The sequence below is a fragment of the Sus scrofa genome, chromosome X (genome assembly GCF_000003025.6).
Source record: "Sus scrofa isolate TJ Tabasco breed Duroc chromosome X, Sscrofa11.1, whole genome shotgun sequence".
NCBI classification, from domain to species: Eukaryota; Metazoa; Chordata; class Mammalia; order Artiodactyla; family Suidae; genus Sus; species Sus scrofa.
In genome coordinates, this window is record NC_010461.5 from 35,779,684 (window position 1) to 35,806,660 (window position 26,977).

The 26,977-nt window shown below is 56.7% G+C and overlaps 1 protein-coding gene across 13 annotated transcripts in view; it reads right to left on the reverse strand.

The window, feature by feature from the left end:
- BCOR (BCL6 corepressor) overlaps positions 1 to 26,977 on the reverse strand; it is a 123,001-nt gene that overhangs the window by 11,671 nt on the left and 84,353 nt on the right. For 4 of the 13 annotated variants that reach the window (XM_013986057.2, XM_013986055.1, XM_003360264.4 and 1 more), the window contains exons 2-8: positions 14,394 to 14,522; positions 12,825 to 12,903; positions 8,782 to 11,673; positions 8,010 to 8,063; positions 7,352 to 7,538; positions 729 to 989; positions 71 to 415 (exon numbers count right to left, since the gene is read on the reverse strand). In XM_013986057.2, coding sequence (XP_013841511.1) covers positions 71 to 415; positions 729 to 989; positions 7,352 to 7,538; positions 8,010 to 8,063; positions 8,782 to 11,673; positions 12,825 to 12,903; positions 14,394 to 14,479 — 3,904 coding nt within the window. In that variant the 5' untranslated portion in view covers positions 14,480 to 14,522. Of the gene's footprint in view, positions 1 to 70; positions 416 to 728; positions 990 to 7,351; positions 7,539 to 8,009; positions 8,064 to 8,781; positions 11,674 to 12,824; positions 12,904 to 14,393; positions 14,523 to 18,972; positions 19,393 to 26,977 lie in introns of those variants that run through there. The other 9 variants (XM_021079597.1, XM_021079596.1, XM_003360265.4 and 6 more) reach the window with 4 other exon arrangements.

Consider the following 26,977-nt stretch of genomic DNA (forward strand, 5'->3'; position numbering starts at 1 on the left):
AACTTCCAGGGCCCTTTCCCCCAGAGGGCGCGTGAGCCCCCTACCCCCCAGGAGAGGCCCCCCGTGTTACCTTGCTCATTGTCACTGGATTTCAGGGACTCCTCCAACCAGCTTCTGTTGCCTTTGGCCTCTGCCCTTTTCCTGCCAGGCTTCTCTTCAGAGATGTTATTGCCCTGGGCGGTGACCTCAGGCTGAACTGCCTGGGTCACTTCCTTCCTGCCTTGCCGGCCAGGTTTGCTCTCTGCTGCCGACACCTGCTGCTCCCACCGTTCTCTAAGGTGCAGCAAGTGGCGTTGTTTTTTGGGATGGAGCCCTGTTAATTCAATGCACACCTTCAGGTTGGTCAGCTCACTATAATGTGGGTCTTCTAAGTGGTTAGAGGAACTGTTTGTCATTTCCCTCTCAGGCCAGTCATCTAATGGAAAAATAACTACAAATTAATCAAAAAGCCCCCTGGGGGGGGGAACAAACTCTCTTACACATCACTAATGGGGGTGGGGGAGGGGAGGGGGGTGGTCACTGTCTCTGCTGGAGCTGGTCACCAAGTCTCGGGAGGGGGTCTATGAGTCTTTGGCCATCGTTGGGCTGGAGCTCCTGCACCTGGCTGCGGGGGCGGGGAGATGGGAGCAGCTTCCCCCAGGGCTCCAGGGTGGGACTGGAACCCTCCGCTGCTCGGACCCAGGACTTCCCAAGTGCCCTGTGGGGCCCCGAAGCCGAGCCGAGCTCACCTTTGGAGACCCGTCTCCGCTTGGCTTTCAGCAGAGGGTCTTCTGGGAGCTCTTCCACAGGGGTCTCAGGGTGGCTGCTGTCACCTGAGACCTTGCGCTTTCTGTCCATCCGGAGGGTGGGGCTGTGCGGCGTGTCCGGGGCCGCCTGGTCGGCGGGGGGCTCGCTCGCGGGCTGCCTGTCCACGAAGTACTTTTCCACGGGAAGATCTTTGTCATCGGGGGCTTCGAAGGGGTCGTGTTTGCTACCAGCACTATACTCGCCTGTGGGGGCAGAGAGCGCGGGAAAGGAAGGCACAAGGGTCACCAGGAGCAGGCAGGTGACCCCCAAGGCCCAAGGTGATCTGCTACCAACAGACCCTCCTTTGCGGCCGGGGGCCTCCCACGTTGGAAGCACAAAACCCTCAGAGAGCCCACGTCCCGCAGGAAGGACGGCCGAAGGCAGGCAGCGAAGGGAGCGGCGAGTAAGGCGTCAGGCGGGCACGCTCCCAACTTCTCCCCTCGTCCCCGTTCACAGCCGGGGCGGGGGAGAATCAGGGTGAGGCAGCAAGCTCGCCCCCCTGGAAGCACGTCACGCGAGAACTCCCTGGCCACCCCCTCCCAGCCGGTCAACTTTGATGGTACTGTGGTCCCCGTCCCGGGCCAGATCCCACCAAGCCAGGGCTGAGCTCAAAATCTCTATGAAAAGAGTTGCTGAGGGCATTATTTTGAAATAAAGAAGGGCTGATGTAAAAAGAGCCCAAAGAGCCCCCAAATGCCACCTACACGGAGGAGAGTGCCACTGTCCGCTCGGGTCAGCAGGGCAGGGAGGGGGAAGGAAGAGGGTAGGCAGGGGAGCTGGGAGACTAAGGGGAGGAGCCTGGCAAAGCCAACGGCAAGGCTTCTTCCCTGGTGTGCACACAAGGGGCAGGGGGGAGGAACTCAACCTGATGGCTACAAGTCCCCCTGTCTGCTTTCCGCACCTGTGGGGCGGGGGGGGGGGGGGGCAGAGCCCTGTAACGGGGCGGGGGGGGGGCTCCTATTTCCTGTCTAGGAAGAAGGCACACCCACGGGAATGCCAGTCACCCCACCTGGCACTCCTCCAAGCCTTCCTTCCCACGCAAGCATCTAAGGACATTCCGAAGACGGGCCCGCCCCCTTCATCAGGTGCTAAACTGCTCACGCCACAGCTCTGCCTGGGGCTGCTTCTACTCCCTGGGGGCTTTTCCTCCAAAGCATCCTCACGCCTCACTTTGTTCTAGTCTAAGAAAATAGCTTGGACTGCTTTGCTGGTCACGTTTTTTCCCAGCACACGAACAATTCCAGAATGATCGCTATGAGGTTCACGGTTAAGGTGTTTCCCTAAGACAAGCCTGCCCTTTACCCGGGGCTCTGAGTTTGTGTTTTTCAGTAACACCAGCCCGTTTTCCTGGGTGGAAGCATGAGCACACAGCCCTCACGTGCTGGTCCCCAGTCCACTTCAAATATCACTCTCACGTCCGCCCAGTTGGCTGATCCCCTGATCAGCCTTTCTTGGGGGCATTCCCAGCATTTGATGGCAGTCAGTCTGGGGATGAACTTCAGCCTGGCCTTGGCCAGCCTGTGCTCTCAATGGCAGAAGGAATCCATTCACCCTTTCTCCAAGGGCATCCCAAGGTGGGACAGATCCCTGTCTACTAGTGCCAAGGAATGGTGGGATCGCCCCAACCCCGCAGGGCTCTGCTCTCATGGCAGCAAACCCTTGGCTTGGGCTTACGGGTGGCGCAGCCCAGGCAACCCCAGGCCCAGTGAAGAGGGCGAGCTGGGACTCTCACTCTGGCTGCCCTTAACCCCTCTGGCAGGCACGGCGCCGCTTTACAACTTGGCCCCCTTCAGCTGTCAAGCCTCCTGGGGGCGGGGGCACTTTATAAACACGGGCCAGGCTCAGCACAGGGAGAGACTGGAGAAACCAAAGGACGCCAAGACTTTCAGGCCAGCTTGAATTTCAGCCCCGAAATGTATGACATGCTAAGAGGTGAGCCCTCTTGGCTACACCACTGGACTGCTCTGGTCCAATCCACGTTCCTAGAAGCGACGTGGGAGGGGATCCGAGTAAAAATGTAAAGGCTATCCCAAGCACCGCCATGTCCGATGTTCAAGTTCATTTTTACAGTGTGTCCTCCCTCCCCCACTTGAGGCCCCAGCCCAGTGGTTTGAAAGCAGAGGTAACCCAGTAATGTCAGCAATGCCTTCCGGGTCCCGATCAGGACAGACTGGGCAGTGTGGGCCCTGCCCGGGATGAGCTGCCACCTCCGCCCACACCTGAGATGTCCCCAGTCGTATTTCTTTTTTTTTTTTTGGCTGTGCCCACGGCACGAGGAAATTTCCGGGCCAGGGATCCAACCTGTGCCACAGCAGTGACAACACCGGCCCCTTCACCACTAGGCCGCCAGGCAACTCCCCAATCACATTAAAAGAACCTGCCCACCCCCAGTGTTTGTGATTCTACTTCCCACATGTTACATTCCGACTGACCCTGTATCTCTAAGAGTCTCAATCCCTCTCAAGAGGCACCTTGCTCAGGGGGGGTTTCCGCCTGAATTTTCACCCTCATGGCAAACTTCCCAACAGTGAAATTAGTTTATATCGCACCCACCCGACCCTTTGCCACAGAAGGCCGGCATCTTGTGCCTTTAGAAAACCACCTGGAAGAACTGCGGTGACTGCCTCGGGTGCTGGCAAGCAGGGACGGACGAGGGAGCCTCTCCCCTCTGCTTGTGGAAGAGCAAGAGCAGCCCTACCAGAAACGACCCTTCCCATCTGGTCAAAGCACCACGCAAGGGCCTGCCATTCCCGCTCAGCGGGGGCTTGTCCTGCCCTTCCTTTCCGATGGTCCCCTCCGGCTTGTCCTCAGGGACCCCATGGTGTAATGTCAGAGATTCCTCATACTGAATTATCAGGAATCCTCCACTGTTCAAGTCGGAGGTTCACCGAACTCACCCGCCCGCAAAGAGCTTAGCTGCTTTCTTCCCCATTAACTAGGTCCGTCCACCCCCTTCTCCAACCCCCAAGCTTTTTAGGGCAAAGATCCCAATTCCCCCGAGTCAGGTCCCCGTCCCTCCCTTTCAGGGCTTTACACTGGGGTGACCTTATCAGGCCAGTAAGAATCCTGAAGGACACCCGCCCTGACTGCCCAAGAGACCCACGGCCACCAGCCATGGGGGTAGAGACTCTGCGTTACCTGGAGCTTCTCAATGACTCTGTTCTAACCACGAGCCACAGGATCATTCTTGAGGGCAAAGGGGATGGGGAGACACATTAGATACACAGGGATCCTTCAATCCCACTGCTACTTTCGGCCCTTCTAAAAGCCAGAAGCCATGCGCCCTTGGTCGTCCCCCAGTCTAAGCAGAGGTGAAGGTGGCTGTATTGTTTGAGGTTCAACACTTGCTCTCTGCTGCATGATCATGTGACTTACAGCACATATATCCCATAACTCATCATAGTTATGCCATAGCATCACCTCACAGAAGCATCACCATAGCAACATTTAGAAGTCACCGTGGCAACAGAGCACACCCTCCCGCCACTGTTGAGCTATGCCCAGTGAGACTTCAACAAAGTGGGTGGGTTCTGAGGGGTTGGAGGGCGCCCCCAAGACCGAAATGCCCAGCTCTGCAGGTTAACTATGGCACCTCCAGTAAAGGCTAACCTCGTTAAAACTTACACCCTCTACAGAAGCGGCACAGGCAATCTCGGTTCCAAATGAAAGTAGTTTACAAACATGTAGGAGCTTAGCCGCAAAAGTTTCCTGAGCTAAGAAGTTTCATGAAGCCCCTTGACTGAGGTTTCCTCTAGTTCCTGGCCAGGCATTGCCACTGAGTCTGTCCAGCCACGTGGCTGGTGAGGGAGATGGTCATGCCAGGTTCGAGAAGAAAGGGACCCAATGCCTCCTTGTCCCACCCCATCTTCAAATGCCACTGAGCGTCCCTAGTAATGAACTTCCAAGTTTGAAGTTATCTCCTAACTCTTTAGTGAGATTTCAAAATAAAAATTTAACTCAACCACCCCTATGTTCATAAAGAAGAAATGAAAATCCTGACTCTTGCGTTTTCAAGTTAACTCACTTTTCTTAAGCAAGTCCCCCACCCCCGGCCCCTTTTTGGTCTTTTTTAGGGCCGCACCTGTGGCATGTGGAGGTTCCCAGGCTAGGGGTCCAATCGGAGCTGCAGCTGCCGGTCTACACCACAGCCACAGCCGCGCGGGATCAGAGCTGTGTCTGCGACCTACACCACCAGCTCATGGCAATGCCAGATCCTTAACCCACTGAGCGAGGCCAGGGATCAAACCTGCAACCACATGGTTCCTAGTCGGATTCGTTTCCATTGTGCCATGATGGGAACTCCCTTAAACAAGCCCGCTGCAAAAAGATGCACCCATGCCAGGGCAACCGAGGCTGTTCATACAGCACCCACGGACTTATATGCTCCTGGTGCCTCCAGGGGTAGAGGGCTGTCTCAGAAGGAGGAAGACATCCTGTACCCTCTTCGTGGCTTCTGCCTGCCCTAAATCCTCTCCCCAGCTCCCATGTGCTCACGGCTCGGCTCTTGGCCACACTGACACCCGTGAGAAGAACCTGAGCCCACAAGGGCTCAAGACACCACGGTCCAGGGACAGGAAGGCCTATCAATTTCCATCTAAACGGACGGAACACCTGCCGCGCCCTGGATGAGGAGGCGGCAGTAAGCACAATGGTTCCTGGAGGGAACCCTTCTTGACCAAGTCTCCAGAAATCTGGCCATGGTGACCCATCTCCTTCACTGACCCAATCTTTCAAAAGGGGTCCCCACCTTCCCCAACCTTTCTCCTGTCCTCCTTTGGTGGTGATTCATGGCTCAGTGGGCCGTGTCCTGAGTGCTTCAGGAAGGGACCCGTCAGTCTGAGCTGGGGGGTGGGGTGGGGGTGGGAGTAGTGGGGGGAGGGGGCTTCCTGGATCATCTGGGGCTCAGGCCCCGCTCCCCATCAGCCACACTGAGTTCTCATCTCTCGGTTGGGCACAGACGTCTCTGGGAAGGCGGCTGGGGTGAGCTCACTGAGATGTGAAGGGCAGCGGCGGCCACCCCGGGTCTGGCCACGTTACCGGAAAGAAGGGCAAGAAGCCTCATCACCGTCCACCCAGAACAAAGAGGGCTTCTCTCTCGAAGGCAACCCCCTTCCTCTGAGAAGCGCCATCCCGTGAACTTGGCCTTCCCTGCTTCTGCCAGATCTCTCGGAGAAAGGCCCCCACGAGCAGGAATTATGAGGCAACTCAGGAGCAGAGCTGCGCGTGGCTGTGAGCACCCACAAGGAGGGAGGGAGGCTTTCTAGTAGCTTCACTCAAGAGCAGCCCGGACCTTCCATGTCCCCATCCTGATCGCCGCCCCCGGGAGGAGGGGGGGGGAATCATTTACCTCAGGCGCCCGCCTAGGGTAAGGCTGCCACTGTCGAGCGACAGAAACGCCCTTCCATGGGACCAACGGAGAACCAGTCCCAGTGTGGCTCCCCCAGAACCCCCCGGGCCACAGGCCTGTCCGACCCCAGAGACGAGCTGTGCTCGAAGCCCACTCTCCCTGACCACAGATCTTCCCAGAATGCAGCAGGCGCCCACAGCCCAAGTGCGCAGGGAAACCAAGCCTCCAGCAGCCGAGCGCACAGCCCTCTCAGAAGCGCCCACCGTCTCGGATGGTCCCTGGCTCGGGACTTTGCACCCACTGCACCCTCCTCCTCCTCCTCCTCCTCGACGCTCTAATTCACCATCACCCTGATGAGGTGTCCGGAGCCCCGAGTGGGCTGCGGGCCACAAGCGTTTCAGAAAACAGGAGAAAGACCTGCTCCCCTTGCTGCCGACACAAATCATCAGCCCAGGAAGTCTCGGGAGCAAATCCCAAGGTCAACCACGGTGGGGGAGCAGCCGCCGGGATGGCGGCGGCGTGTGGCTTGAGCAAAGCGCTGGCTTCCTCGCCCATGTGGCCTCTCACACACAAAACACACCCTCTGTCTGGTGGGAAGAACGCCCTCGTTTATCCCACGCCCCGGGAGCGTGTTGTCAACTCCTAACGATGGCAAACAAGCCTGCCACGGAAAATAATTATGCTCATCTTTCTGGTGCCTTCATCAGCCTTCATCCCATGTTAACGAACGAAAAACGGCTGCCTTTGCAAGAAACACGTACTCTCCGTTCCCCGCCAGAGGACACGGTCACCATGGAGGGCCGGTCCGGCTCTGGCTGGAAGGGTCATTTCACTGCTACCAAAAACCCATGTGGGTACCTGCTGCGCTCGAGGTCTCGCACTGCCATTCGCGCGGCTCCGTTGTATGAGACGGTTACTCACTACAGGAGCAGCCTTCCTCTGGAAAAGGAGCTGCATCCCAGGACATAATCCTTCATAGGTGCCTCACTCCTGGATGCCGCAAGGGCCAAAAGGGCCATCGGCCCCCGCTGCACGGCTGAAGGAGGGCGCCGGACGGCCGGCTTCTCTGAACAGCCACCACCTGGCTGTCGGGCCTCGGGCCATCGGAGGTGTACTGCCCCCTCCTCCTCCTCCTCTCACCTCCCTCGGTGCGGGGAGCAGAACCACCCCGTCCCCACGGCCCGAGTACCCACAAGCAAGCGGCCTGGGTTCACTTACATCTCTCGCTGTCGTTCTGGTCAGCAATGGCCTCCTCCAGGGCGACCGACTTTGGCTTTTTGTCCTGACTTCCTTTCAACCTCTCCCAGTCAGCGGGGCTGAATTTGCACACCTCGGAGTCTTTGGTTGCGGGGTGGCCGCCTTCTCGTTCTTTCATCTCCAACTCGGAGAAGCGCATCATTGCACGCTAGAAAGAGAACGGAGACGGAAAAAAAAAAAAGAACACACCTTACCATCAAAGCTATTTCATGGGCCTTACCTTAAAGGAAAGTATTTGCAAAGAAAAATTTGCCCAAAACCAACCACAATTTATGATACAACCGAGATATTTTAAAATTTAACGATAAAAATGTAAGAGTGTCTATATGTGAGTAGTCACTTTACGAATAAAGCCGTATGTATGTAGAGATATGTGCGGCGTGTATGTATAGCCATACATACACCGTGGCATAGAGACAGACATTCTCTTTTGAAGGTAAATAAAACAAAACAAAAACAACGCAAAGAAAGCAAAACAAAAACACAACAGAAAAGAAAACAAATGCACAATGAATAAAAGACGACCATGGCCCACAAACTTCCCTTTGTATATTTGGAAATGAAATTTAACTCAAAAGGTTTATGTAAGATTCTAGTAATAAAAATTTGAAGAACTGACCTCACAGTAAGCAGCGGGTAGACATAAAATACTGTCCTCTTGTAATCCTTCCATCTATGTAATTAAAATGGGCACTCAATGGATCATTTAGATAACTTCATCCATTTTTATAAGCATAAACCAATTTTTTTTCTTAACATTGCAAAACAATTTGGCTTTATTTATCTTTTAATTAAAAGTAAAATATCTTAAGGAAACTCCTATACAACAACTATCATTTGCTAGCAAGTTAAATACATACTCTATTCCTTTAAGCGAGTTTCTCTCTCTCTCTCTCTCTCTCTCTCTCTCTTTTTGGTGAAAAAAAATTGCACGAATCCCACAGACACGCGGCTGCCACACACCTCCACCAAGTATCACGTAAGGCATCCTAAGCAGCGCTTTTAGGTATATTTGTTAACGTACAGTAACGGCAGAGAAATCAAAGCAACTGATAGGTAAACGTCATGCAGTCTTTTAGTCATCCTTCGTGATAATTCAAACTTCCGTTATCAGCAAGAGTGACGCTCTCTTAAAAAAATCTACGAGAATAACTTAAAGCATCCACTTATGTTCCCTTACTGGACGCATTTCAAACATTTCAATTACCATAAGGTTCGTTAACCAAATCTGCCAGGTGCTCTGCCCTATCACACCCCGCCCTCCTCCCACCCCAGTCCTCTTCACACGTTTAAAATAAAATTAAAAAAAAAAAAAAAAAACCAAAACAACAACAAAAAAAAAACAACTGACAACTGGTCAAGTTCCTGGAACGCGGGTGGGGGCCGCTCACCTGCAATGCCCGCTGCTCCCGGCTGAGCTGACTGGAGTCTGCGTACAGTTCGGTGGTGACACACTTGAACCGGTCGCCCACGTAACCCGCAGAGTTGGCGATTCTCTTTGCCAGCTTAGATGGCTTCGGTTTCAGAACTTTGCCATCGTTGGACTCTGCCTCGTCAGCTCCATCTTTGGTATAGGCTGGGGTGACGTCCACACTCGGTGGGGCACCGCCCACGCAAAACGGTTTGGGATCCTCTTGCGTTTTCCCGAAAGTGACAGCAGGGCCGTCGCTCCCCAGGGTTGGCTCCAGGAATGACGTCGAGACCGGCATGGCCAGGTTCTCCTTGTTGGTTCCTGCTGGCACATTCTCCTTGCTTATGTTGAAGGGCGACTGGCCCGGAGCCTGTTTGAAGATGTAGGGGTCGCTGAAGTCACTGATGCGCCCCAGCTCCTCCCTCAGGGAGATGAAATCGCGGTGTGGCTGCAGGGCCGGGTCAGCCGGGGGCTTGCTGGGCTCGGCGCTCTGGCCCACGCTCTCAGCCGTGAAGCCGGGCTTGGACCCGCTGGCGTCGGTTTTCGCCTCTGGCGGCTCTTCCCGAAGGAGGTCGACGTAGACGAGCTTGTCGCTCTTGACGACGGGTTTCCCCTGATTCCAGCTGGGGCTGGGCTTGAGGTTCTTCTCGGCGGGGACTTCCGGATGTAACTTGGTGCCGCTCGCTTCCAGCATCTCGGAAAACCGGTTCCGGAGGGCGGGGTCCTCGTAGCGGGCCCTCTCGTGGGACCGGGACCTCCTCTCGGGCTTCTCCTCTTTAGTGATCTCTATGGGCGTGTGAGGTAGCAACATGGGATGCACCATGCCCAACCCCAGCGCGTCCTGGTAGGTCACGAACTCCGGCCGGCCCGTGGGCAGCCCGTAGGGCAGCCCAGGCTTTGGGGTGAGGTGCCCGGGAAAGAGACTGCCGTTGGGCAACAACACTGGGTGAGGGTAGACGGGGCCTTTGCTGTGTAGGGAGAGGGGGCTTATAGCAATGCCCTCAGGCGCTGGGTAAGGGAGGTAACTCCGGGGGTAGGGGATCGGTGGGGACCTGAACGCCTCGTTTGGAGATAGAAATATGGAGCTTGGCGGGAGGCCGTTCTCGTTGGCTTTGAAGCTCGGCTCCGGGTTGCTGGCTTTGGCGCCCTTGCTGCCAGTGCCGCCGCCGCCACCACCGCTGCCGCCGCCACCGCTGCCGCTGCCGCCGTGCTTGGCAGGCGTGGTCGGGGGCTGGCCCACGTGCTGGATGACAGACGGCATGGTGTCCACGGAGCTCCTGCTGCTGGCCTTGCTGCCGTCCGCATTGGCATTGGGGGCTGGTGACGCGGAGGCCGGGCGGCCGGCGCTCGACACCGACGCCGACACGTTGGTGACCACAGTGTCTGCGGCACCCATGCGGGGACACGAAGAACTGCGCTGCTGCGGGATGGCCCAGTCCAAGGCCTTGTTTTTCAGTGGCAGGCCCTTGCCGCCGTTCTCTTCGTTAGGACTTGGCCCGGGCACCACCCAGGACGAGGGAGCCGTGCTGATGATCTCGGATCTGTAGAGAGCACAGCCGTTCCCCGGAGGAGAGAGAGTTTCTTTCGGAATCTCACTCCCGGGGAGCACGAGGCCACTTGCAGCTCTGCTGTGAACCAGGACCGTGGGGGCCAGCTTTTTCATGTGGTCAGCTTTGGAAGCGTCGACATCCACCACTTTAGAAGACAAGTCCAGCGGCTTGTCCGTGACGTCTTTGGTAACCGTCTGCTTCTCCAACAGGGGCGGCGAGCTGCCATCTTTTCGGTCTTGACCCGCTGTTTTCCGGGTGTGCCCGGGAACCGGCTGGGCGCTTTCGGCTCCTTCGGGAGCCTTCGGGTACTTGCTGCTGCTGCAGAGCCGGGCCGCAGGGAACTCGCTGCTGACCGTCATGTATGGCTTCGACAGGGCGACGGAGGGCGAGGTGGAGATCCTGGCGTAGTGCTTGTGGAATTCGGAGTAGGTGTCTGCGGCGGGCTGGGAGGGCAGGTGGACTCGGGGCGAAGGCCGAGGCGAGGGGGGCAACAGGAGGGCCGTGTCCCCCGGCAGGCCGCTGGTGACCGCCTTGGCGGAGGGCACCCTAGGCTGCTTACTGTTCTGGATGTGGGGATACGCGTGGGAATCGACCGGGGTGCCGGCACTGACGCCCATCTTCCAGGGCAGGCTCTTGTCTGCACAGTGGACCAGAGGTGGGATGGCGGGGGAGGCCGAAGGCGTCGAGAGCCTCATGGGCGAAGCCAGGGACGAGGGGATGTGGGGGCTGACGTAGTGAGGTGGCGGCAGGTAGAGAAATCGCTCCCCGTTGGTGCAGACCGGAGAATACAGCGGCTGGGCCAGGCCGTAGGACTGCTGAGGTAGCAAGGCCTTGTACATGTTCAGGGAATACTTATTTGGCGAGTCAAGGAAAGGGTAGATGGCTGGCGTGGCACCCTCCATGTAGGGATTGACCCAGGGCAGCCGCAGGTAACTAGCACCATTGATGTTGAGAGGGCTCTGTTTGTCGCTGGCAGGCCTGTCCAAGCCCAGCGCTTCTGCCGTGGGGACAGCGCTTTTTTGTATTCCGGGTGGCGTTTTGTAAATAGCACTGAAGCCATTCGGGGGTTTTCCGGAGACAGCGGAGGCCTCCACTGCCTCAGGGGTCGTGGGTTTGAACTGCATCTCTGGGTTTCTTTCGGCAGAAAACCCCAGCCCGCCGAGAGTGGTCGTGGCAGCCTCCCGACCTTTCTCTGAGCCCAGTCCACACAAGCTAGAATAGACGATGTTTCCGGGGACACGCAGCCCTTCCCGGATCAGGCCGGTGCGGTCCATGCTCAGCGCTGCCAGGCCATCGATCCGATGGGCCGTGGTCGCATCCACCTTTTGAGGGAGAAGAACATGGGTGTTACCAAGGAGAAGCCCAGACCCGAGAGAAACCGCAGACTAGCTCAGTAGGGCACCCGCCTCAACATCTGAGCAGAAAAAGTTAAAAAAAAGAAAGGCTTGGAGTTCCCATTATGGCTCAGTGGGTTAAGAACCCAACTAGTATCCACGAGGATTCGGGTTCGATCCCTGGCCCCGCTCAGTGGATTAAGGATCCGGCGTGGCCGTGAGCTGTGGTGTAGGTCGTAGGCATGGCTCCGATTCACGACCCCTAGAGCCTGGGAAGCTCCATATGCTGCGAGGGCAGCCCTCGAAAAAGAAGGAAAAAAAGAAGGGTCTGTGGCCTCCCAACCCCCACATCCATTACCCCTCCACTGCCTGTCTTCTCACCTTTGCTCAACTAGTATTCTGAAAGCACCGAAAACGTGGATTCCTTTAGATTTGAGGCCCCTGCATTAATTCAGTCATCCATTAACTCTGGAAAATCCACCGTCTCAGCAGAAATTCTTTGCTGCCACTGAGGCGACACCAACTCCCACTACTCTCAGCACCACCCTCTCGGGGGACAGAACTGACACTCGCCCTCCCGGGGGCCTGTCTGGTGGGGGCAGGGCGGTGCTCACTGTGTCTTCCCGGATGTTGGGAGGCATTATTTAACAACAGAAAACAATTTTCAAGGGGACAGGGAGGAACAGAGGAGGTGAGCTGTCTCATTTCTAAATCAATAAAGAGGCCATGGGTCAAACTGTCGTAGTGTCTTTTGACTTCCTCTCCCCGGTGTCTGGAGCCAGCTCTGTTTCTTATTTCACTGGGCAGGTAAACCCTAAGGGGTCTGCTTGGAAGCTGGAAATGCATCCACCGGGGAGCACTGATGTGGCAACGTAGCCGCATAGAAGAAAGGGCGGCACGTATTCTCTCTCCCCCCCCCGCCGTCGCCAGGGGACGAGGACATGAACGGCCAAGAAAAGGGAGCCAGGAAGAAATTGGGTGAGGCCTCATCTTGTGGCCTAGGCTTTCTACTCAGCCTGGCCCTTGAAACACTCCGCCCCACCCCAAAAGGCCCTTTAATGGTATGCAGATGAATGCACGATTGATTACAGATCACTGATATTCAGATAGCACATCAACAGAAGCCATTAATCTCTTACCACGTTGTGGTTCAAGGGATTTTCTTCCCTTAGTTCCAGTCTGGCCTTTGAAGCGTCACCATCATTTACGGGAATTTTCCTATTTAAAAGGACACATCAACTTCATGAAAGCATTCCTCACTTAACCCATCTTTCACAGACTGCTCCAGAACAGACCAGTTTCTAATAACTCCATTTTTCCAATTGCCCTTAAAAAAAACCAAAAACCAAAAAACAACCCACCTCCTCCCCAGTGGCCCATATTGACAGTTGTCCCTGAAAGGCGATTCAACTGGACCGTGAACAACAAAGGAAAGACAGGGTTAACAGCGCAAGTTCCCGGGTGGTGCAGTGGGTTAAGGATCTGGCTTTGTCACTGCTGTGGCTCGGGTGGCAACTACAGCATGTGTTCCATCCCTGGCCCAGGAAGTTCCACGTGCGGTTCCAGGTGTGGCCCCAAAACCAAAAACAAAACCAGGGCAACCAGGATGGGAGATCACTGACAAACACATCCCTGAGTTGGGTAAGCCAGAAATTCGGCACGAGCCCTTCTCCTTCCCGATCTTCTCTAGGGAGGATGGACAGGGCCGTCTGGGCTCTGCTGTCCTACCAGACCCTTATAGGCTGTACCTGAAGACAGACATCAAGTAGTACAATGGCGAAAGCCAAACGGGGGACCTCGAGGCAGGGGTCTGCGGGCTGGCCTCATCAATCCCTCTGGGTTACCCATGGAGACAGGCTTTCAAAACTTTTCCCCAAACAAAGTTAGGCACCATGTCCTATGGAAACTGGTTTCCATGGTGATGATGAAGCCATATTTGACTGCCTTTATCAAAATGATGGGGGATACACACTAATATCATACAAATGTCAGCTGCTCCAGGCTCCAGGGGAAGCCGCACATCTGTGCCAGGCTGCTGCGGCTGCCCTGGGACTTGTTATCAGAGAGCATCGATAAAGAAAGTGCCTGGTGCCAACTTCCAAATCCCCAGGATAAAACCGCTGACAAGCAGCAGAGGAAAGTTTCATCATTACCCCAAAGAGCAGCTTCAATTATCTACTGCTTAGCTGCCTCTACCCCACACTCCAAAACTACTGATTAGGAAGCCTAACAGAGCTGTCGGCTGACTGAGACCCGGAGCCAATGGCCTTGCCGAACCGGCGGCAGAGGACACAGAGGAACCCTGGGCTTACAGGAAGTGAAGGGTGGCTATCCCCCATTTATTACTGAGCAAACTATTTGTTTTAAAAGCACATCGAATGCCGATCCACCTGGGCCCACACTCCTGACATTTAGAGTTAAAGCAGCATATAGACTGGGATTAATTCGCCTTCATAAATATGAAATAATAAATTAAGGACGAAAGTGCACTGAAAGGCCGCTTTAGGGGCTAATCTCTTAAAGGGCGGCAATGCTTCGCTGAGCCGGGGTGCCTGTTAAAACTGTAAATCAAGGGCCGCCAGCTAGGCGGGAGCTCTCCCCCCTGCCCCCGCCCCCCAGGGTTCACTCTGGCTTCGAGGAGGCGGCGAGGGGGGGCTCTGCTGGGGACCCGCCCTCTCCCCAGGCCCCAGCCAGCCAGGCGCATTCACCTGTCCTCGCTGATCCCACACATGCGGACCCTCTCGCTGTTCATCCAGCTGTGAACGTTCCCATACAGGGGGGTTGCTGAAAGCATGTCGTCTTCTTGGTTGGCAGCTTTTCTTCTTCAAGCGTCTAGTCTGCTTAGAAAAAAAAAAAAAAAAAAAAAAAATCCCAGGAGGTTGAATAAAAAAGCCAAACGAGGAAAGGAGAGAAACCCTCCTTCTAGGCAGCTCACACAGAACGCAGCCCCTGCTCCACGTCTGCACGGCCGGCCAGTTGGCCGGCTGGGAGCAGAGGAAGGCACCTGACCCAGAGGTTCAAGGAGGGAGATGGAACTTCGCTGGCACGAGACAATGGGGACGACACTGGGGGGACGGGGAGAGGGTTCCAGCGCCACAGGCCACTCCATCCCGGGCACAGCACCCATCACCCATCACCCCCCACCCCCGCCCCAGGCCTGCAGTCCTCCCTTCCCTTGCCCAGCCTTTTCAGAACACACTGGGACTGGAAGCAGATGGTGCTGGATCCCAGGGAGCCCCACACGGATTCTTCTTAAGGCTGGAAGCACCGGGGACAGGAGGGTGGCATACAAGGCACACGGCAGTCCCGTGTGGCGGCCCAAACTACGACTCAGCTCCAGGGACTCAGCTCCAGGGCTGGATTTCCGGGGCTGTGGTGTGTGCGACCTAACAAATCGAGGGTTAAAAGGCAGTGGGCTGGTGAGCCACCCCACCCGAGCTCTAGATTAGATTAAGCCCCAAACCCGGGTGGTTTTGCCTGGGTGGTTTGGCCTGGGAGCTACCGAGGGAGGTGGCTGAGTAATTCAATGACGCCCGCTCGCTGGGGACAAGAAATCATTAGCGAGCGCAGAAGTCTTAGCAGCCCGGGCTGCTGGGCTGCGAGCCGCTGGCACGCGGGCAACGGGCAAAAGCCACCCATTTTCCAGCAAGCAGGAGAAGGAGGGGGGGGAGGCTGCCGAGGCAGAAGGGAGAACCCCGCCGCCCCCCCCACCTTCTCTGCCCACCACCCCCACCCACATCACATTCTAGTTTGCTGCATGAGTGAAGGGTCAGGACAAGCTGCATTTTATTAACAGGATTATCACGGCGCGTGATTTATCCTCGTGCAGGATTTTAATTGCTCTTTGGAGGTTGAGCCGTTTCTTTTGACTGCGCTTCAGCCCATATCCTGCTGTTAAATGCTGGGTTAATAAGTAGGGGAGCCTTTAATGCCTGGGACCGATGGCCCCCGGCTATTCCCCTGATCGCTGGCGGACTCCCTTGTCCAGGGGCCCGGCCACGGCCTCTTTACATGGGACCCAATCCCCGCGTGCGAAACCTCTGGTGTGCAGATCATTGGGGGAACTTTCCTTTCTCTTCCCTCACACACCCACCCACACAGTTTCCGAAAGCCCAAATGTTCCCTAAGTCGACACATTTCCTTTGTTAGCAGTAAAAAATATGCAAATGCTTGCTTTTACACTTTAGCAAACGGAGCTGACTGCCAGGTCGGTTGGGTGGAAGCCACCGGGTCCGGGGACTCTTTTTGCTGAGCGTGACTAGGGGTGGGGGTGGGGGTAGGGGTGGGGGTGGGGGAGCACCTGGGAGACCTGAATCCCAGAGCCAGGCCACCCTTCGGCACTTCTTTGTCCTAACGCGGGCTTTTGTCCACCGGCACCCCCCATCGGCCCCTATACATAGAACACCGTCTGTTAATCAAGAGGCCACACTCGCAGACACACGGCGCATACTTGGAGCTCAACAATGAGGCTAGAGGAGAGGCAGAGGCACATATCGCTCGGGTCGTGTCCGGCCTGGTGGCATTCTGAAGAAGCTCTCTCTAGGAAGTGTCCCTTTCTTCAGACAGATCAGGGCATTTCCAATGAGCTGGCCACTGTGCCGCAAAAAGACGGGTTCGGGTGTCAAGGAAGGTTCTGTGGGGGCTCAGGGGCTGTCCTTCCGTGTTCAGGATGTACACATCAGGTCGGGAGGCGGCCACCGCCAGCACTGTGGGGCTGACCAGAGGGCAGAGTCAACAGAGCGACGCCTCCCTAACTCCGACCGCCCCTTCGAACAAAAACAAGTTGTCCAGGGAGGCCTCATCTAGAAGGCAGAGCAAAAGGGCAGGAGTGCCCCACGTCATCCCAGAGTCCGGGGCCATGAGGAAGTTGGGACGTTTCACCCCAAGCCAAAGGGTCACCCCCATCGAACCCCTAAGAAAAGGATGAGGGAAGAAGTGTGTGCCCTCAGAACCCCAATCTTCTGGGGGTCCCCAATCTTCTGGGGCCCAGTCTTCAAACCTCAAACAAGCTGCTTCCCAGAAGCCTCCTCTAGTTGTCACCTTGGGGCAAGGACCTCTGAGCATCTGACTGAGGAGGTAGGAAGGCCGCCACCCAAGCACCCTCCTGGGCCCTCTCCCCACCAGAAAGGCCGGCAGCTCCCTGCCCTTGAAAGGGCTTTTCTCTCAAAAGGGTGGCCAGGACTTAGTGGACGAGTGAAGGCAGTTTAGAGACACCTAGGACCACAGGGTGCTTTCAAAGCCTGTCCCCTCCTCCAGGGCTTGTCCGATAGGGATTTCAATATTAATGCTGTGCAGAAAAATGACACCCGGGGTCAGAATGAAGTGTTCTTTCGTGCGCAGGCTCGGATGGAGGGTTTGAGGCCCAGAGCCTGGTTGGGTATCGTGTGGGTGGGGGCAAGGGACAGGGCCGGCCGTGACCAAGCAAGGCGGGGGGGGCGAGGCAGCGTTGGATCCTGCTGACTGCACACACCCACACCCACACCCACACACACATACACACACTCTTATAATCTTTAGCTGCCCCATGAACTTTTTGTGAACTGTTTAAAAGTGGAGGTCTGTTGAACAAACAGCGGCGCCACTGCCAGCCATAATTTCATTGCAACGAGCTAAAGACTTTTAACTCTTCAGGTTCCTGGCCAAGATGGTGCTGAGCGGAAAGGGCCGAGGGGCCAGGGCCCTGCCTGGCAGGAGGCCCTTCTCCAGAGGGACAGCCCAAACCCCGGGGCAGAGGCCATACCGCTTACACCCCACTATCATCAAAGAATGGGGACCCCCCCCACCTCTCCTGGATGTCAGACGAACTAAGGGGATCTTGGGGGTCAGGCACACAGAGGCGGTCATACAGCCACACTCACCCCACCCACCCCGCGGGTGAAATCGTTCACTGTTTGGCTGGGGAAGTAGCTCGGGTCTTTTTTGACCTCCAAGGGAAAGTTCTTCAAAAGTGACTCCCTGACCCCTGGCTGTGGGTCACGGTGAAGAGGGCAAATGACGTGATGTAGATGACAAACAGAGCAGGCGCTCTGCTGCTCTGTGCAAGAGGCTCGGCTGCCCTTCTTTCTCCTCCACACCCCCCACCTTTTCCTCCACGCGCAGGCGAGGCTTCTGCAAGTGCCAAGATGTGTGAAGTCAGTCATGAAAGGCACTTTACAAGCACCAACCTGTTTCCAAGTGCGAGCTGCTAAGCTACACCTTCGCTCTGGGTTTTAACCCTTTTTTCCGGTAGCGGAGAGAAGCGGACAAGGATGCGGGCTGGGGATGAAGAGGGAAGGTGGCCGAGAGAAGGGGTCGGCTGGGGAGATGGAGGAAGTGTCTGGTTTCTGAAGAACAGATCGGGAATCGTGGAGGCCGCCCGCTGAACACCCAGTTCTGGGAGAGACCTGCCTTGCAAAACGCGGACACCCGGAACGGGGCTCCCGTTTTCGGTCAGGCCGGAACTGCAAGCGCAGGAGAGCCTGGGTCTCCCTCGACAGACCTGGGCAGTCAGCTGCTCTGGAAGCCAAGAGTTATGATCAGCATCCGAGCTTGGCCAGGACACTGGGGAGAAGAGCCTGATTGGCAGAAAGAGGTCAGAGGGACCAAGATTAGGAGCTGTCACCTCAACCCGGGCATCCCTGACAGGGGGCACCTTGGCCCTCTGGGAAAAGACACGAGGGGGCACTCAGGCCCCGAGCTGCCCCCACCACCGTTCTGCCACCTCCTGCCATTATGGCCTGAGGGAAAGGGGAGATCTTTTTTTATTTAAGGGCGAGTTCTCTTGGCAGACTACAAATAGGTTGCGAAGGAAGGAGCAGTGGCCACGAGAGGCTGGCCTGCGTGCAGGGACGGGAGGCAGCACCAGGCCACTCTTGGCACCTCTCCTTTCTCTCCACCCCAGCCCCTCCTGGCACCGGGTCACTTTCCGCTGCCTCCGCCCTTGAGGGGGCGGATGGATGGCTTCAAGTCTGCGCAGCCCGCTTGTCGAGCGGCACTGTCAAAATGGAAAGCAGCACCACCAGACCATCCCGACTCCAGGCAAACACTACCGAACGCTGCCCTCCCTAGGGCTCCCCCCTGCCCACCAGGCACTTATCCAGTTAGCGGCCAAGAAGGCTGGGATGGCCTTTGGGGAGCTTCTGGCTCAGCACGCAGAGCGGGCATCAGAGATCCTAGCCAGGGTGCCCCCGGGGGCCAGGGTCCTCTGAAGGCGGGGGACCTCTTGGGGGAAGGGGTCTCCCTCACCGCATAGCTGGGTCTCCGTGGAGGACGTGCGAGAACGTGCTGCCACAGCCTCCCAGCTCTCACCCTCATCCACGGCGTATCTCTGGGCAGGTGGCCGAACCTCTTCAACCTTGGTCCCCTCATCTGTAAATATTTGGCACCGCATTTTCCAGAGGATTAAACTGCACTATGGACTTGAGTTCTGCCTGGCAATCGCTGTGCAGGCCCCGTCTAACTCCATTAAACGGCTTCTGACTCCTCTGAACACACTGTAACAAACAAACCGAGAACAGCGGCAGAGTTTCTTTGTGGCACTGGGAAGGCTGAGGCAGGAGCACAGTGGGGGCCAGGGAGGGGTGACCTTCAGCCAAGTGTGTGGCTTTCATGGAAGCCCAAAGCTCACCACCTGGGAGCCCTTCCTGGGGCTGTTCCAGACACAGGCTGAGTCCGGCACAGGCACTTCCCTACTGGTGTCAAGGAAGGGAGGAGTGAAGAAGTTCCTATTTTAGGACGGGGGTGGGGTGGGGGGGGGAAGTGTCCAGGTGTGCAGGGCATGGGGGCAGATCCTCCTGAGATGCTTTTCCCGGTGTTGTGTGTGGGGGGGGGAACGGACGGACACGACAGACTCCAAGGCTGCCCCCCAGGTTCGGGGTGGGGCTGAAAGAGGTCAGCTAGCTGGGTCCTCCAGTCCAGCATGGGTGCTGAAGCGCGCGGGGCTGGGCGGGGTGTGTGTGTGTGTGTGTGTGTGTGTGTGTGTGTGTGACCCAGGCTGCCCAGGCGCTATTGCTTGGCACACTTCTCCAAGTCTTGGCCATCGCTTCCCCGGGTGTCCCCACCCACGCCCCAAGTTTTGCATTAGTAACAGACAGAGCTGCGGAGCAGGAGTGGAAGGGAGGGTGTGAGAGCAGAGGAAATTCGCGCCGCTGGCCCTGACCTTTCGAGCAACCAGAACCTTCCCAGCCTCCTCCCAGGGCGCCGGGATAGAGCAAGCGAGCCACTCTGGTCGGTTTGGTCGGTTGGTCGGGAGTGAACTTGGCCGGAGGCGGTTGAGTGGGGGAGGGGGCCTCAGACCTGAGCGAGATCGGTTGGCAACAAAGGGATTTCTCTGCCACCACACACACCCGTGCGTCTACCGGCTCTTCCGCGAGGTCCCTGCGTGGGCCGCCCCGCCCCCGCGCGCGCGCGCACGCAGCCCCGCCCCCGCCGCGCGCCCCCGCCACACCTTCCAGGAACTCCAGCTCGCCATCCTCGACCCCGGTTCACCCCTCCCGCGACTCCTCTGGGCTCCCTCTTCCCGGGCGCTCGCCACTGTATCTGACAAAAAGCAACTTTGGGTGGGCGCCGGGAGAACCCAGGACGTGGGGCCAGAGCCCACCAGGGGAATGAGCAGACCCTAGACACCCCTCCCCGCCACCGTCCTGGGCTCCCTTCAGCCCAGCTGGGGTGTTGCTCTCTCCGTGGACGTCTCCCCAGCCACAGATGTAAGCCAAGTGTAGCCAACTGTAAAAGGGGGCTGGAGGCTGGGGGCTTGGGGAGGGGGAGGCACGAGCAAGGATGGACCGGGAGAGCTGCTGCCAAGAGAGGGCGGCCCGCCTGGTACCCCCCCCACCTTCCCACAGGCAGAGCCACGCCTCCCCCCAGGTCAGGGACCAACCTCAGACACTTCCCCTTCTCCCCTGTCGCCATGCCTCGGCTTTTTGTTCCTTTCACTTTCTTTCACGCTTGTGCCACACACAACCACGTGTGTATGCAAGAGGGGGGGCCCCATTTGGAAGCTGGTGTCCCTCAACAGGAGGCACCCCAGGATAGGAAACCTAGGCTGAATGCAATTCATCACCCCACTCTTCGTCTCTTCCCTGCCCTCCCCCGCTTGGGCCTGGTCCCTGCAGGGCTGGGTTCCCACTTGCAGTCTACACAACCTGGGGGCAAAACCAGAATAAACGATCCATATACCACAAACTCTAGAGGGAGGTGTCACTGCGCTGCAGTCTCCACCAGGGCTTTGTAGGAATAAAGAGCACTTGCTGCACGCCCCCCTCCCCCCGCCCCCCACAAGGAACAAGCTATACCATAAGGCTATTAACAGCAACCATCAGTACACACAGGAAGCACAAAGGAAGTTTTTACAAATGAGAGATGCCTAAAACACAGGGTCCTGCAATCTGCTGATTGTGTGCTGCCTGGGAGTCCTGGGAAGGTTGGGGATGAGGGTCAGGGGAGGACAGGGGCTCCCACTTTCTTTACAAGGAACAATAGGAACCCCATGTCTGCTACTCAGCCTTGGAACTGGGAACACCCCAAACAAAGCTGTGAGAAAACTGCGGTAGACATGGGGGCCCGTGAATTTTTGTAGCTGTTCAGAGCTTAATTACTCCTCCTTGATCCGTGGGACTAGACACGACACCGCCAAGGTTAAAATGCCCCGAACAGCGCCGAGCAGATGTGAGCGAGCTGGCAGACGCGCAAATGAGGCCTGCCTCGGAGCACGATAACAAGTGACTAATACATTGCATATCGTTGAAAGAAAATTATTTTTCTCTAATTTGCATTTGCTTGGGAAAAAAAAAAAAAAGCCAACCAGAGTCCCTCCTCACAAGCACAAGTCTAATCCTGGAAATACAGCCCGGCTGCTTTAAGAGAGCTGGAAGGAGGGAAAGACTGCCAGTGTTTTGGCGTTGCAGGCTTGTTTATCTTTCCGCCTTTCCTCCAAGGCGAAACTCGTTTTGCAAGCAACATTCCTACAGAAAATGGCACACGTCATAAAAAGAGACCAATTTATAGAACTGGCACCGAAGTTCATGTATCATTCCAGAAGCATCTCCCAGCTCCCCACTAGGGAACCCAACTAGATGCAGAAGTCCACATTAAAACTCAGAATGGGTAGACCTGGGCAGTTGGGGTGGGAGTGGGGGGGATGGACTCGAATTTGCAGACATCCTGCAGGCTGTACACCCAGGAGCCAAAGTCACATTGAAGGGCAGGATACAGAATGAAGTCAACTCTAAATGATCCTCCAAAGCCCCAGGGTCGGGGCTGGAGGGCTTCAACCTTGAGATGGGGGGGGGGGGGTTGCAGCCAGCTTGCCCCAGGACAGACCAGGGGCTGGCCCATCTCCCTGGCCATCCTGAGCCCGCCTGCTTGGGCCCGCCAGCCATGCATCTCCGGGACCTGCCTAGCAAGGGCTTGCAGCCACCCACCAACTGTTCTCCCTCCCACCCTGGCGCCTCCCCGCAGTGCCTGGCAGAGGACCAGGAACTCAGAGAAGGCCTGTGGCTGTGGGCATCTAGTTGGATTAAGTCACAGAGTGGGTGGCGCTGCGGGCAGACCTCAAGACAGCACCGTTGGTCCTGCAGCTGAAGGTAAGTGAGGCTAGGGCGGGAAGGCAAAGGGAGGTGGGTATGGAAAGCCAGCCCGCGCCCCTCCCCCGCTTCGGGTCCGAACCTACGCCGTCGGGTTTCCAATCCAGGAAGCAGGGCCGCGCGCACAGAACACAGCGGTCGCCTGGCTCTCGAACTTGTCTGAATAACAGGGCCGTTTCAGAGGAAGAACAACGGCCTTCAGAGGCTCTGCAATTTCCAGAAAGCCTTCAGTTAATAATACATTCTTTCCAACGAGCTTGCTTTAGGGCTGAAAGTTATTTGCCCAAATCTTAACAACCCGATCACAAGCCACGGAGGACCCAGGTCCGGAGCTCCCGGCCAAACTCCTCCAGACAGTTGACACTCATGACCCTGTGGGCCTCCGCCTGCCACCTCTGCCTCAGAGTTCCCTAAACCACAACACACCAGCCAGCACCCGCGTCCAGCTGATGCCGGGAGCCATAAAGATGTGTGTCGCGGGGTGGGGGTGCTGCCGAGAGCTGGCGGCCTCGCGGTCGAGGACGCCCCGGCCAGAAAGTGGCGGCCACCTCGGCAGCTCTCCGCGGGCCTGCATAGTGCGCGCTTTGTGTGAGCGCCGAGGAGGCACAGCGCTGCTCGTGCACCAACAGCTGTCACATTATTTGCACTCGCTGTAAACAGCCTTCACATTCCCCCCTTACCACATAGTTAAAGCCAGACTAACAATCCACAGTTAGAGATCAAACCAACAACAGCAGCATTGTGTCTGCCTTCGCTGCCTTCGCACCAAGCCCGGCAGCTGGCAGGTTTCTCCGGAACAAGGGACCCCCCCCTCCTCCCCCCACCCCTCCAGGCTCCAGCCAAGGCTGGCCAAGGCAGCAGTGCGTGTGTCGCTGCTGATTGTTAAAGCAAGAGAACACAGCCATTTCGCGCAGAGGCTTCAGGGCGCTTCGGCAGCTCTCTCCCAGAGTTTCCCCCTCCCCTGGCCGGGTGGGAGCCCCGGGGCCGGCAGCCCCCCTCCCCCATTTCCTCGGCCGGGAAGGCAGGTTGTCCAGGAGCCTCGGGGGGCGCGCGGGGGGGGGGTTTGCTCTGCCTGGCAAAGCCTGGGCCGGCCTGCCCTGGGCTTCCTCCCAGCCCGCTCTGCCAGGTCCCAGGGGCCAGGCAGCTCGTCACTTTCGGCGGCCCCACGCCTCCCGGGTTTCGGAAAATTGTCCGACTCCCAGAATCCTTACTGGTCGCCCCACTGATCAAAATGTCTCCTTTATGATTTTTGGTTAAGTCGAACATTTCCATAATCGTCATTATTAGCGCAAATTACACGCCTAATCGGTCCTTAAATAGATTTTAATTAAATAATCATACAAGGCTCATTTTATGACTTAAGAAAGGCATTACTTTTCGTTATAAACTTTCCACCAGGCTATAGAATAACGCCAGCAGACAAATACTTATTCTTTGAAGAGCACCAAGAACGGATGGGCAGAGCATCGTGAGAGCGGACCCTGCTTCACACCTTCTGGAATCGAAGCGGAGCCTAGACAGGCCACCTCGGCACAACTTGCTCCTGGGAAGGGAGAGGGGCCTTCTTCCTCCAAGGCCCGGCTCTCGTCTTTTCTTGGGGGCCAGGAGAAAGAAACCCCGAATGCTCCTTTTCCTTGCCCGTCTGAAGAGACCTCGCCAGAGACCACTCCTCATCGCCCCCATCTGTTTTCCACCCCTCGGTCGGCCGAGAGCCCTGGTGGAAAGCAGGCAGGCTGTGCTCGTTAAACGCTGTGTAAAATGCTGTTAATAAAATAATAAATACAAAGGATGGAGGCTGCTGGTTCCATGGGTGTTTTGACTGGAAATGCCTTGGCACTTGTCATGTGTTTATGGGAGGGCAGACAACTCTAGGATTTACATAGTTTGGACATTTCTGTACTTCATTTATTCTTTCCTAAATGACGTAGGCCTAGAGCTATTTCAAGTTTGCATTTGTACAGAACTGTTAAATGCCTAAGAGTTTCTCCAATTAAACCAAGTTTTAAATCAGACCCATGGCTGGAACGCACTCTCTGACTCCTCTCACTCCACCCAGCCCTCACTCGGGCCTCTGGGGCTGGAGAAAACAAACAGACCCTTACCGACAATCCCCCGGCTGTGCTCGCCCCACCTTCACCCCCCCACACACACTCCAGGGGCACCTAGGGCAAAGGTTAAGGTGTCTTCAGATTACAGGCAGGGCCCTGGCTACACACACTGGAAATCACTGCAGTTGGGCACATCCTGGCCAGAGTCTAACCTCTAAAATAGTGAGCTAAGACGGGGGGAAACTGCTGGCCTGGTAAAACCCACTGTTCACAAAACAATGTCAGCAAAGGCTGGAAGGCATTCTTTAGAGAGGGACCAGGGATTCATGCCTACTGAAGCTCTTTCAGCACAAAGGCTTTTAGGGGAAGAAGGGAAAAGGGGGGGGGTGGAGGAGAGAAAGGGAGGGCTCCTGTTTCAGAGCCGGCATCCCCAGAGAGTCAAGAACCAAGTGTAGCTTCAATCAAACGCTGACTTCCCCTCTGGGAGTCGAATAGGAAACCTGATCACAGTAGCTTACTACCGGCCTGGATCCATACAGGTCTGGTTTTCTTCTCATGCTAGTAATTTTTTTAAATACGTATCGATATAAAAGAAGCAATCCCTGGCAGACTTTATTGAAAACCACACTGAGACCTCATAACATCCGGACTTAATCCCTATCAAACAAACCACAGCACCTCTGGCCTCTGCAGCAGGCCAGACCCTCTCACCTCTTCCCACCAGGTCTCTCCCCTCCAGCCGCTGCTGTTTCCTCCCCCGAAAGAGCGAGGAGAGGACTTGCCAAAGAGCACCTAGAAACGGGTTCTGGAATCAATTCCTAACCATATAAATGATCCCACTTAGGGGGAGGAAAAAAAAAAAGATCCAAGCCTTTTCATATGGAATCCTTTAAAACCCAGAAGGCAAAGAACTGTAACAAAGGGAAAGAGGAACCCACGGAGGCAGACCCCAGGAGTATCCTCAGGAATCCCCTTGGAGGGGAACTTAACCTGCACGTCGGTCCCCAGACACGAGCCTAAGCAGGTCTGGGGGCGGGGGTCCTCAGAGGGTCTCCGGGGCAGCAGGGAAAGGAGGAGCAACCGAGAGGAACCTGACCAGTCATTCAAAGCAATTACGAATCCTCGGGGCCTACTATGTGCCAAGTATTCTTCTTTGATCCTAAAGGTGGGTAATTATTCCCAGTCTTACAAATGAAGAAACTTACTGAGGCTCAGAGGCCATAAATAACTTGCCCCCAAGGTCACACAGCTAGTAAAAAAAAAAAAAAAAAAAAAGGGCCATGGTCAAACTCAGTCCTGGAGTTTCGGAGAGGAGCCAATTATTGGTCAGATTGTGCCATTCGGAATCCCCGAGAAGTTCGGGAGGCTTCCTTAGCTCTTGTAGTCACGTGCAGGGTAAAAGGAGAGCGGTTAACGCCTTTGGAGCTCGTCCACAAGGAGCCTGGAACCCAGTCAGTTTCTCCTGGACCCAGGAACTCTTGGTCCACACAAAGTCTTTCAAGATTTCCGACACCCTACACATCTCCCTGCACCGAAACACCCTGGTGTGAGGCCAGGGATCCCAATGAGGCTCTACTTTCCCTTCCTCCAGGAGCCCAGATTGGGCCAGGGTAGGTGGGTGCTGCTCTTAGGTCTCTGCAAAAAGTGCTGATTCCTGAAACCAGAACTAGGCTTGCCACCCCAGTTTTGCCACATACAGCAATAAATAAAATTACCTAGAGAGTGCAAAAGCCCTTTGGAAAGAGCACCTACGCCTTATCTTTCCTAAGACTCCGAACGAAAAACCCAGAGACCAAAGTGGGCTGGGGGAGGAAATAGAGATGGAAGCGGCTTGCAAGACGCCGGACCCTCCTGGACCCTCAGGGGTCCGGCGGAAAAGCCAAGTCTCAAGACAAGTTGGGGGCTGGGAGAGCTCTCCTTTCCCTCCTCCCCTTCTCTCAGGCAGCGCTCAAAACCTTCTCCCAGCCCCATCCCCAATTTCCTGGTCTGCCCCAGGCTTTCAGATGCTCCGGGAACTACCCACACCCCGAAGTCACAGGCTCCACACCCAGGGCCATCTCCAATTCGGCTGGCTGGGAAGGGGAACGGGCAGGAGCCCGGGACACTCAGCCGCCCAAGCGGGCTTCCCAGCCTCAGGCGGGTGGCTCCTCCAAAGGCCGAGGCTCCGGATGTGTGAAATGGCTCCGGGAGCGCCTGGGGCGGGCAAGGGCCTGGGCTGCAGAAGGGATCCGGGCGATGGCGGCGCCGGGTCCTCACCCGGCCAGCCAGCCGAACACGCCCCGGCGGCCCGGCCGCCCCTGGCTCCCAGCCAGTGGCTTTCTCTCTTTTTTAAACTTTCCGGCCTTGGCGATCACCGCCGATCCGGGCAAGGTTTCCAGCCCCCGCCTTCCCTCCCCACCGCAAGCTCCGTGCAGGCCCTTCCAACCTCTGGGGAGGCGCCCTCCGTCCTCCTCCTCCCACCCCGGCCGCCTGCCACCGGGCACTGAGAGTCCGTGGCCCCGACACCCCCCCCCCCCGCGCGCGCGCGCGCACACACACACACACACACACACACACACACAGAGACACAGGCCACCTGGAGCGAGCCGCTTCCCGAACTGATCGCCGTCCGGCCGAGTCTGGGGCTGCTGCTCCTCCGGGGAGGAACTCCCGCAGCCCCCAACTGTCCAGGCCTGCCCGTCG